The 12,100-nt window shown below is 37.4% G+C and overlaps 3 protein-coding genes across 8 annotated transcripts in view; all 3 read right to left on the bottom strand.

Moving 5' to 3' along the window:
• The window catches only part of LOC149740327 (E3 ubiquitin-protein ligase UBR5-like), a 29,572-nt gene extending 26,700 nt beyond the window's left edge, over positions 1–2,872 (bottom strand). For 3 of the 5 annotated variants that reach the window (XM_089873253.1, XM_089873256.1, XM_089873255.1), the window contains exons 1-6: positions 2,585–2,871; positions 1,902–2,140; positions 1,505–1,648; positions 999–1,192; positions 517–646; positions 155–287 (exon numbers count right to left, since the gene is read on the bottom strand). In XM_089873253.1, coding sequence (XP_089729379.1) covers positions 155–287; positions 517–646; positions 999–1,192; positions 1,505–1,648; positions 1,902–2,140; positions 2,585–2,679 — 935 coding nt within the window. In that variant the 5' untranslated portion in view covers positions 2,680–2,871. Of the gene's footprint in view, positions 1–154; positions 288–516; positions 647–998; positions 1,193–1,504; positions 1,649–1,901; positions 2,141–2,584 lie in introns of all 5 variants that reach the window. The other 2 variants (XM_089873254.1, XM_089873257.1) reach the window with 2 other exon arrangements.
• A 197-nt stretch (positions 2,873–3,069) lies between these two features.
• Positions 3,070–6,400, bottom strand: LOC149740326 (liver carboxylesterase 1-like). 2 transcript variants are annotated; one of them, XM_089871884.1, is made up of 10 exons: positions 5,968–6,400; positions 5,693–5,850; positions 5,140–5,335; positions 4,844–5,040; positions 4,623–4,786; positions 4,411–4,559; positions 4,105–4,335; positions 3,806–3,962; positions 3,438–3,690; positions 3,070–3,317 (listed from the first exon to the last, which is right to left on the bottom strand). In XM_089871884.1, the coding sequence occupies exons 2-10, from the start codon at positions 5,848–5,850 to the stop codon at positions 3,155–3,157; spliced, it is 1,668 nt and encodes a 555-aa protein (XP_089728010.1). In that variant the 5' UTR covers positions 5,968–6,400; the 3' UTR covers positions 3,070–3,154. The 2 variants fall into 2 exon arrangements, with proteins under 2 accessions (XP_089728010.1, XP_089728009.1); XM_089871883.1 differs by having other exon boundaries at positions 5,693–6,399.
• Positions 6,401–6,799: 399 nt separating this feature from the next.
• Positions 6,800–10,698, bottom strand: LOC149740325 (pyrethroid hydrolase Ces2e-like). Its single transcript, XM_089871882.1, has 9 exons — positions 10,483–10,698; positions 9,938–10,133; positions 9,464–9,660; positions 9,246–9,409; positions 9,034–9,182; positions 8,728–8,961; positions 8,133–8,289; positions 7,422–7,674; positions 6,800–7,095 (listed from the first exon to the last, which is right to left on the bottom strand). The coding sequence occupies exons 1-9, from the start codon at positions 10,638–10,640 to the stop codon at positions 6,933–6,935; spliced, it is 1,671 nt and encodes a 556-aa protein (XP_089728008.1). The 5' UTR covers positions 10,641–10,698; the 3' UTR covers positions 6,800–6,932.
• Between the last annotated feature and the right edge of the window lie 1,402 nt (positions 10,699–12,100).

The raw sequence follows: 12,100 nt of genomic DNA, 5'->3' as shown, positions 1-12,100 counted from the left end.
CTTTTAAAAATGCAGGAGAGGCAGAAATAGTTAAGATGCATATATGAAAATCTAATTATTGGTTGTAATGTTTACTCATTATTTTAATGAATAAAATTTCAAGGTAGACTTTCCTACCCCGCTCTCTAGGTTTGATAGTATATGTGCATTTTACCTTGGAAACGTGTATCCGAGTAAATCCTCTGGAAGCATCGTCTCTGCATCAATGACGACTCTCGGATGGTCCCCGGAGTTCACTGCTCCCTCAAATAAGGACATCAGTTCCTCACCATGGATGTAATCTGCTCCTACAAGAAAAAAATTAGACAAAAAATATATATATAAGACAAATTGTCTGTATAGCCTATAGACTAAAAGATAAGATTTTTTTAGTAATAAAAGACAAAAAGAAATATAAGACAACAAAAAAATGAGAAAAGAAACATGAAAAAATTTTCTGTATATAGTCTGAAATTTAAGATTTTTTTTGCAAATTTGTAATTTATTCAAAAGTTTAAAATGCAGCTGGAGAATTACCGGCATCATCCATGTCATCATTGTCCTCATCATCACGACTCAGCAGATTATTAACAGCGAGGTTCACATCGAGACTGGTTCTCTGCAACTCCCGTATGATCACGTTACGAGATTTTCCCTGCAGCACGTTCTGCAAGATAGAGACGGCAGTTTAACCCTCAACCAACAAAAGGTGTCGCATTTTTACACCTAAGGTCTGCTTACAAGTTACTACATTTTTAACTATGTAGGTGAAAATTCTATTGTAGTAACGTAGGAGTTAAAGAGGTTACTACTAATTGTTCAGTATCTTGCCCAAAACACACACCCAGATTGGTAACAGCATCAAGTTTCGAACCCCGTGTTTTCTGGTTACAAAGCGAGCACTTCATTTACTTTGTCACGATACAGACCACGCAACCAGTACACAGTGGTAAAACTATTTGTATTAACCTATAATGTATGAGGAAAATCATCCAAGTACATAAGAACTGCTAACAAACCTGAACTTGGTTAATCAAATCTTCAGGCACTTGTGCCGATAATATCGCCCGTTGACCGCTAGACATCAGTGGAAGGTTTCTGCCTCGTACTTGCCCGGTTCGTATAAGACGAATACTGGAGCTTGATATGCCAGTGGAGTTGGTAGAACCTCTCGTCGTTTTACGAGCTGAAGTCGTCACCGCAGTGGTGGTGCCTGATAAAAATACGATGAATTAATTAATGTAAAGGTTAAATAGAAGGTTTCAGTCTGGTCTTAAGCTCCAACTTTGTGCACTGATTAAAGACATATTAGTTAAGATTTTGAGCAGTTTTATTATTGCCATATATGCGCCAATCCAGAAACATGGAGATATGACAATCCCAGAAATTTTGAAAATGACCTAATGTTTGACAGGTCAGAAACATGGTCACCAACTTGCAATTGCTATTGTATTTTTACCAACTGTGAGTACCAGATTGTGATGTGTGCACTGTTAGTATAACATTGTTTCATGTAAAGTGTTACCAGATGAGGAAGTTGTAGAGCGTACAACACCAATTCTATTTCCCCATCTTGACCACGAACCTGAACTTCCCATGCCAAGAAAATCCGCCGTCAGAGCCCATGGTGGGTCGCTTGAAGTACGCATGGATTTGCACATTCTTGTTCCTTAAAATATTAAAATAAGTTAATACATGGATTTTCTGGTCAATTTTAACAGAAACATGACAGCAGTCTATACCGATATCCAGGTTTTTTTGTTTTAAATGTGTTTAATAACAAAAGGAAAATGTTTGATAAAAACAGTTAAAATACATTACAGAAATAAGGAAATCCACTAACCCCTAACACATGTCATTTACTATAAACAAAAGTTATCAAAAACATATATATATATTTTATAAAACCAAAACTGCCCTACCAGCTCTGCTGTTCTGTTGATTTTTTTCTTTCGGTACATCTTCAGAAGTTTTTTCACTGTGTGCGACCCTAGATTTTGCAGTATAGCCCACTCTGCATACTCTGCCATCATCAAGAAGGAACGAGAGATGGTTAGGACCTACAGCACAGTCACTGATCACTTGCTGTTGAAGGATTTTCAACACAGGTGGCAAATCACTGTTGTGGGCAGAAAATGTGCTCTCAGATAACCGCAATAATCTGTCAAATGAGAAATTATGAATTTAGAAATTACTATTGTTGGGAATACTGTGAAAAACCTAAATTAATGAATGTAACATTAACTTGTTTATCCTAGTCGACCTAGTGTAGCTAGGCAACGACAGTGGTTATAACATAGTCTCATACACCTCGTGTCAGCTTCCGAGTAACCATGTATGATGTTACTTTGTGAGTGATTATTTTGGGGGTGGGGTATTTTGTTCTTTTTGTTTGTATAGCTGGTAAGTTAGACAACCCATTGATGACCACTCAGTTTGAGCAATTTCCGTTAAGTGTCTTGACCAAGGACACATACACCCACAATGGTGGCAGCGAGAAAGTTGGAGAAATTGCGCTGTATCTATTGGACTACCATTAACTGTAACATGTTATTCTAAATAATTGCTACAAGATATACAAATGGATAACTTTAGAATCTCTTACTTTTCTTGAAATTTTTCTTCTTCGTCTAAAAACAACCTGCTACCCTTGGTTAAGGGGTGAACTACAAACCGAACATTCGATACAAAAGGTTTCATCGCTTACTCGTAAAGTAAGCGTTCCTGATGTAGGTACAGAAATTTAACACGGAATAAAATATACAACAATACAATATAGCATAGTATAAGAATATAATGCAATCAATTAACGGTTACACCAGCGAATATTCTGTTCAAAATTGCATGCAAATCATGAACAATTTTCGTTTACATTCGTACAAAATTTCGCATGAGATAATTCTGTACAAGATTTCTATGATATCGTAGGTTTTTAGTCCCCACCCTATGGTTTACGTCTAAGTACTCTGCGGAAAACATGATACTGAACTTTGGCTATGACTTGGAGACTGACTGACCAGATACCAAGTAAAATATGGACTTCATTGCTCTAGTAAATGTTTTTTTATCTAAATAAACATAAACGAGAAGTGATTAAGGAATTTATTAGGCAATGCAGAAGGTTGTAAATTATCGGTATCAGTACATGAGAAATTAGAACAAACAAGACCATTTTTTATTTGCTCATTTCGGAAATCGTTTCGGTGTGTAGTTTGAACTTGTCTCCACTTAAGTTCTGACCAGTCCCGAATGGAATTTGCGCTACCAAGTGGTTTCTTTCCGAAGACTTGTAGACTGGCCATTCCACGGGAACATCTTTATTCCCGGTGTTAGGATTCCTGCCAAAATAAAGATAGTTATTGTTGGTGGTAACTCGTAAGCGGGCAAGTTGTATGAAACAGAACCCCCGTGCTATAACGACTGTGGTTGCCTCGCCACGCGAGGGTAAGTATGCTTACCCAGTTTTTGCAAAGTTTACAATATAGTTCATCCATTGCTCTGACATTTTGCACTCGTCTTTGGTGAATTTAACTTCTGACGACAATTTAGTGGTGGCGTATGGCAATCCGAAGGTATAAGTTAAGTCGTCGCCGTGATCACACTCGCAAAAGTCAACTTTAAGTTTTAAATCACCAGATAATACATGGTCTTTGCTGTGACAGAACTTTGAAATTTGGGTCATGTAGTAAAAGTACGTCGGGTGGCCAGCGCCTGCAACAATTTATATGTTGAAATTAGCATATTTTGTACACAACCAAGGAAAAGTGTGTTTGGTAATATCAATTATAAAGCAGCAAAATTTACTGAGAGTTGGAATTGTACTGACCTGCATGAGCATTAGCTTGCAACAACGATGGCACTGCAAACCACAAGTCCCCTAATATTTCTCCTGCTGCTTTGCTCCATCGGAGTTTATCCTCCGCGGAATAATTTTTGCTATAGTTTTTCAGAAGCGATTCCGCAATATTTTTTAGTTGTTTTTCCTGACAAAAACATTATTCAGTCGTTTTAAAAATGTACTGCAATAATTATATATTTATTTGTGTACATAAAAAAGGGGCATGGAAACAAACAAGTATTTGAACATTTTAAACAACTGCTGAATATATATGTATTTCTACTTACAGTGCAGGTTTTGTATTGCAAGATCATTTTAAGAAAACCCATAACTCCTTCTTTCGTCGATCCGGATTCAAACTCAGGAATCATTCCAGAGATAATCCCGAACCCCTCTGTGTTGTTACAACCAACCATATACGGTACAGGGGCAATATTAGACGAATTTCTAATTCCATCCAACGCATCTTCAAGAATAAACTCGCCATCGATTGAGGCACCGAATGCTTCAAATGGACACTAAATGAAATATAGATGGATTGTAAAAACGAAGCAATCACTCGTGGTATATATAGAGCCTATTAAGACACTTACAGTTTTAAACCCTTCCGCCTGCGCTTCCATTATTTTATCGGCGCTGATTTTTTTCATTTCAGCAACTATTTCGTCCGGGTCCGTAGCTGTAATTTTCAGATGTTCCAGCATGCACTTTCTGAAGTTCGTGTATTCTGTTTTCATCATAGCTGTATGTATTGGAAACACATATTAAAAAATCATAGTATAATATAATACTGCTACAACATTACTTGGCATGGTCGCAGTCCCGCTTTGAGATATAGCACGATGAAAGTAACCTCGTGAAAGCGGCGACAAAACATGATATCCGACGGAAAAACCACCAGTACTTTCGCCAAAGATTGTCACATTATCAGGATTTCCCCCAAATACTTGAATATTGTGTTTCACCCACCTATAAAAAGGATACGATTAGTTTAAACAACTCTAACAAAAATACATCAGATCATACTCTAATGCTTTAAGCTGGTCGAAGAATCCCATGTTGCCCTTCCATTTTGAGTCCTTTCCAGCCGTGAAGAAACCGAATACATTCACTCTGTAGTTCGGTATCACGACCACTACATCTTGCATGCTGCATATAGTCTGTCCGTTGTAGCCCAATGCACCGCCCATGGTAAGACCACCGCCATATAACCATACCAACACCTGTTACATAGTGTATAAAACAATATACAGTTCATATTTGACCAGTATTTTTTGATACATAACAACATCGACCAAAGAGTTTACGGATATAACACTTACCGGCAAATTTGCTGTGCTATTTAAATCATTAGTGTAGACATTCAAGTATAGGCAATCCTCGCTAATGTTCTCTATATCTTGCTTTGGCAAGTCTTCCGAAACCATAACAGCCTTTAGCTGCTCCCACGCTGAGGTGTCTTGCATAGGAGAAACGATCTGTCGAGTCGCGTCAAGTACTTCAGACCATGGTTCTGCACTGTTGGAGATATGAATGAACGAATGAATGTAACTTACTTTGTCTTGGCATGACCAGAAAACGACAGTCGTTATAACACGGGTGCTGTCGCGTACTACCTTACGAGTTACCATGTATGTTACTTTGTGGGTGATTATGTTTTTCTGAGTTTTTTTTATTTTTTCCATTTTTTTTAAATTTATGACTGATAATTCGGACGTCCCGTCTTGCCCAAGGACACAGACGCCCACAATGGTAGCAGCGACAAGCATTGAACCCATTACCTCTGGGTTAGAGGCGCAGGCGCGCTAACCATTTTGCCACGGCGCCGGGCATTTAACACAAAATAGGTTTTATACTTTGCAACAAACAACTTACTCTTGCGGACGTTCAAAGCGAAGATCTCCGACGGGTGGTTTGGCAAATGGAATCGAACTGAATCTGTAAACTTGCTTTGCGTCCGGGTATTTTGAGCTTCCAACAGCTTTACCCCTGACTGGTCCTTTGGCTGTTTCAACACACGGCGAATCCGACATCTCTACTAATCTTGTTCTTATTTTTAAATAAGTACAATTTCTCACTGCACGTAACTGCGGTGTCTATAATATCTCTTTTCGCTGGGTGTTCGCCTACTTATATACCTCTATGCCTACCTTTATGTATGCATTGCTGACGACCCGTCCAAGTTTTTCTATGTATTAGGTATTGCGCTGAGCCACTGGAGAATACCAAATAAGACAACCAGAATTGGCCTTGCCTGTACCGATTCCATTTATGGCAGTGTAATTGTAAAGTTGTTCAAATATTGATCATTCAATACCGCTAGTTAATGTTTAAATGCTGTGGTAAGAGAGAAAGGTGCAGTGAAGCATGTGTACTCTGTCCCTAAACCTTATTTGGCTCATTGGCTGTATAGTTTTACGATTAATCGATGCGCAACATAAGTTTGTGTGTGAACTAATAGCATGGCCTTATATAGCTTTGCTTCGTAAACGACTACTATGAACCATTTTATAGATTTCAAACTGGGACCGAGGCTCCTATAGCCCTATGAGCCCTTATATGTATTTTCTTTATCAACTAATAAGAACAGTATAATCATGTACTAAACTACATATGCAGAACAGTTTCTATTCCATAAAACCTTTGATCGTGATCATGACTTACGGTTGCTCTTTTATTGGTAATCGACCATATGATGAAACGTATATAATTGATGTCCTATGATAAAGGAAATCAAACTGTGCCTTGGTATATATTCGACTAGTCTTTTAAAGTTTTTTTGTAATGCTAATTCGTTCTATAACACGTAAGACTATAAATACCTTAAATATAACGTTTCTATTATTTACGTAGTTTAGCTAATAGGTTCGCTGTTCTTACTGATAGCAATTGTTAAGCCAGTCCGAGACAACGTACAACAGAAAGTACGACCAATTTCTTGGTAGGTACTTTAATTAAAACATAAAAATTGAGTGCATAAAATCATAAGTGAAACATTTATTTTTTGTTTAAAATAAAATATGAATTATTTATATTTGTTCTAAAGGGGGTTATGGGATACATGTTTCATAATAATACGTTGATAATGTATTTGTATATATTTCTGTGAATCTTTTTATTTTTTCATTTCGGCGATTGTTTCTGTGTGAAATTTGAACTTGTCCCCAGACAAGTTCTGACCAATCCCAAATGGAAATTGCGCAGTCAAGTGGTTTCTTTCTGAAGATTTGTAGATCGGCCACTGCAATGGAACCTCTTTATCCCCGGTGTTTGGATTGCTGTTATAAATAGATTGTTGATGTTAGAAAAATTGATAAACAATCTAGTACTGGTTTTCTTTTATATACACACTCGCTTGGTACAAGTATATATTTGGATGTATACACAAATCGTTAGTTAAGTTCACACGTAGTAGGGTGGGGAAAGACGGGACACCTTTTTATTCTATTTTCTCCTTCCTTTTGGTAGAAAACAATGAACGTTTAAAGAATTATAAAACCGACTCCAATAAACCGTAGTTAATTTTTCAAACACGATCAAGATATTTAGATAATGTGTGCGAAAAGTCGCCCTATACTTAACTTCATACTACATATTTGTTTACCCAGTTTTCGCAAAGTTTGCAATATAGTTCATCCATTGTTCTGACATTTTGCGTTCCTCATCCGTAAACTTAACCACGGGTGCCAGCTTAGTAGTTGAATGCGGGTATCCAAAGGTATATATAAGATCGTCACCGTGGTCACACTCACAGAAGTCAACTTTAGGTTTTAACTCGCCAGACAAGACATATTCTTTGCTGTGGAAGACCTTTGCCGCTTGGGTCATGTAGTAAAAGTACGTCGGATGGCCAGCGTCTGCATAATTAATATAACTGTGAATATTGCACAACTATATACAAAAAATATCGGATTATTTTCTTCTTCATGAATTAATATTTAATATAAAATGGTAGCTAAAAACACAAATAAAATGTTATGGTATGAAATATATGACATTAGTACACCCTCGGTATCGCTGAGTCAATATTTCTATATATACTCTGCTTACATATAAATATATAGTATATACGGTGGGGGAGGATGGGACACATTTTTATTTTGTCTTCCCGTCACATTTGGTAGTAAACAAAGAACAATTAAAGAATTATAAAGCCGTATCCTCACGACTCCTATTGACCGTTGTTAATTGTTTAAAACACGATCGGGATATTTGGATAGTATGTGCTAGTCCCGTCTCCCCCCGTAATGCCTACATGCATTAAACATTGCAACGGTACAGTGCACTAAAATAACTATGACAACTATTTACCAACCTGCATGAGCGTTCGCCTGCAACAACGACGGAATAATAAACCACATATCAGCAAACATCTCTCCCGCTGTTTTACTCCATCGGTGTTTATCATCCACCGAATAGTTTTGGATATATTTTTCCTTAAGCAATTTTCCAACAGCTTCTCGCTGAGAATCCTGTGTGACAGAATATTTTTTAGCTGCGGTCTTGCATGGCAAAGATATCAAGTTTGACACGTTTATTTGTATGATTGTGTGACTTAATCGTTACTTTATACTCGCGTGGCCGGAAACGACAGGCGTTAAACACGGGTGCTTCGTTGCAAATATACCTCGCGCTAGCTTACGAGTTACTACGTATCTTACTTTGTAGGGAATTATTATTTTGGGAAGAGTTTTTATTTTTTTAATGTGTGCTTGGCTGATTATTTGGGCAACCCATTATAGTGACCACTCGGTTAGACTCGAGAGCAATTACAGTTAAGTATGTCTCGCCCAAGGACACGTACGCCCACAATGGTAGCAACGAATAGCATTGAACCATAGTATACATCAGTATACATCAGTATACTATGATTGAGCCCATATAAACTCTGGGTTGGAGTATTTACTTACCGAGGGGAACTTTTCCGCCTGCAGAAGCATCTTAAGGTAGCCTTCAATTCCTTCTTCAGTTGCTCCAGTCGCAAACTCTGGGATCATAACAGAAAGAATTCCGCATACCTCAGTGTTGTTGCAACCGACTATATACGGGACAGGCGCAATGCTTTCGGGTTTAGTAATGGTTTCCGTTCCCTCTCCCAAAATAAACTCTCCATCAACGGTGAGACCAAATGCTCCCATTGGAAACTAACAAACATTGAATATTACAAATAAATGTACTTCAAATGTCCATAAATATACGTTGTATAATTTAACCACCTTTTTATATGCTTCTCCCTGAGCCTCTAATATCTTTTCGGCGCTGACCTTTTTGAGTGCAGCAACCATTTCGTCCGGGTCCGTAGCTGTAATTTTCAGATGTTCCAGCATGCATTTTCTGAAGTTTGTGTATTCGGTTTTCATCATATCTGTATTTGTTTAAAACACAGGTTGTAAAATCATAGTTTAAAATAATATTGCTGCAACATTACTTGGCATGGTCGCAGTCCCACTGTGAGATATGGCACGGTGAAAATAACCTCGTGAAAGCGGCGACAAAACATGACAACCGACGGATAAACCACCAGCACTTTCGCCAAAGATTGTCACGTTATCAGGATTGCCACCAAATGATTTGACATTGTATTTGACCCACCTACAAAGAAGGATATTTTTATCCAGGAACCAACCATAAACATTAAAGTCTTACTCCAATGCTTTTAGCTGGTCATACAATCCCATGTTGCCCTTCCATTTTGTATCCTTTCCAGCCGTGAAGAAACCGAATACGTTCACTCTGTAGTTTGGGATTACAACTACTACATCTTGCATGCTGCATATAGTCTTTGCGTCGTAATACACAGCACTTCCCATTGAAAGACCACCACCATATAACCATACTAACACCTGCATTAAATAAAGAATCTCGATAAAAATTACTAACAAATAATGTGCGCAAAAAAGTGGTTTCTGTAATGGGTTGTCCAAATTATCAGCCACGCATGAAAAATGTACCCCAAAAATAAACACCTACAAAGTAACATACTTGGCAAGCTGGCACGAGATGTATAAAACAAAACACACATGTTTAACCATGGTCGTTTTCCGGCCATAGAGTAAGTTACATCATTCATTCGCTCGTACATTTATTTTTATTCAATACTATAAAGTGGAAAGCACTTACAGGTAAATTGGCTTTGGCGTCCAAGTTGTTGGTAAAAACATTAAGATAGAGACAATCCTCTTGGAGGTTTCGAAAATCTTTGTCGTCCACATCCTCAAAAACAACATACGGTTTCATATACTCCCACATGCTTAAGTCTTGCATGGGAGAAGCGATTTCTTTAGTCGCGTCAAGCACTTCAGACCATGGTTCTGCACTGCAAAGGAATATAATGCAAATGTCATTTAAACGAACTGGGCGTTACGATGCCTAAATGAGACCCAGTGTATGAACACCACCAAAGAGATAATAAGATCAACAGATTGGTATAAATAATACGGTGCGGTAAGATATCTGTTTTTTCTCCTTTTCCGTCTAATTTGGTACTTACCAAATAACATTTACGGAAGTTTTCAACCGTATCCCATAAGGTCTTTAAAAGACGAAAACGAAATATGTGATTTAGGTAGTAATGGTATCCCATATTATCTTATAGTACCATATAAAGAAAACCATATATTGGCCCCAATGTATTATACTGTAATGTTTATAAAACAGTAACTTACTCTTGTGGACGTTCAAAGCGAAGATCTCCGACAGGCGGTTTAGCAAATGGAATCGAACTGAATCTGTAAACTTGCTTTGCGTTCGGGTATTTTGAGCTGCCAGCAACTTTACCCTTGACTGGTCCCTTGGCTGTTTCAACACACGGCGATTCCGACATCACAGACAGTTCAAATAACAATTTATTTCTAAATTTTCTGAAAGTAAACGACAGTAAACAATACCTTTACTGGGTTCTTAACTTTTTAAATACTGTGTTGCAGTCAAAAATTTATATACACTTTCAGTAAAGCTATGTCTTACACTGAAACTGTAAAAACATATACGCCCTGTTATAACACCGGTGTCACAAAAAAGTGCCCTTCACTTGTGATGCTAATCAAATATTTGATTTTCAAGAGAAGTTAATGTTTGCACAAGCTCGGTACGACTTCGCTCAACAACTATTAATAACTATTGGGTTTACTAGCAGTCTGACCTGTAACACAGGCATTTAAACCAATATGCACAAAAGTAATGATGGAGTTTGCCACATAACATACGTGTTTTCTAAACTTGTACAACCAAATTTGTTTGGACACTACAAAAATAATATTAACACGAATTATTTATGTTCTATGAACATAATTACGAAGCATTTGTTATAAGAAACGATATTTGGTAAGCTATTACGGCGTTAAAATTATAATGATTAAAAAGCTTTTAATAAAATCAGTGCTCAATAAATTCGTGTATCGCACAAAAAGTAAATTTGATGTTTTACGAGCATGGAAACGAAATTGGCGTAAGATATTTGCGAAATTAACAAATATAAACTTATTTTTTATCTCTTTAAATAGGACAGCGATTGCCAGGAAGGGAATTGTAACAGTTATACTACAAAGGCCTTCTTGGCTTCTTTGTATCGGACAACAGCTTTTTTACGACGAAGATTTAATCGCTTATATCAAAAATCTCCCTGGAGAGAAGTTTGTGGTTTGCTTTCATAAAGTTCCTAATAACCGTAAACGGGACTTGCGCAACCAAGTGACTCATTTCTGCAGTTTTGTAGACCGGCCATTCAACAGGTACGTCTTTATCTCCGGTATTTGGATTTCTGTAATTAAATAAATATTGTCGGAGATTAATGATCAATCTATCACGGTAGCTCTTTATCAATGTGGTATATATAGTAGAGTGGGGGAGATGGGACACTTATTTGTTCTGTTTCTGGTCATATTTGGTAGCAAACAAAGAACGTTCAAAAAATTTACCGTATTCTCACAACTCTCATAGGCCGTTGTTAATTGTTTAAAATACAATTGGGATATTTGAATAATATGTAATAAAGGTGTCCCGTCTATACCCCCACCCTGCTATACAATCGTCATACATTTATAATGGTACTAGCATTCAAGTGGACATATACAGCTTACCCAGTTTTTGCAAAGTTTGCAATATAGTTCATCCATTGCTCTGACATTTTGCATTCGTCCTTGGTGAACTTCACATCAGAGGTAAGTTTAGCGGTATGATATGGAATACCAAACGTAAACAAAAGATCATCGCCATGGTCACATTTGCAGGAGTCAACTTTCAAACGTATGTCACCAGAAACTATATGTTCTTTGCTGTGACAGA

Source organism: Ciona robusta, chromosome 2, assembly GCF_009617815.1.
Source record: "Ciona robusta chromosome 2, ASM961781v2".
NCBI classification, from domain to species: Eukaryota; Metazoa; Chordata; class Ascidiacea; order Phlebobranchia; family Cionidae; genus Ciona; species Ciona robusta.
This window is presented reverse-complemented; position numbering and strand designations above follow the sequence as displayed.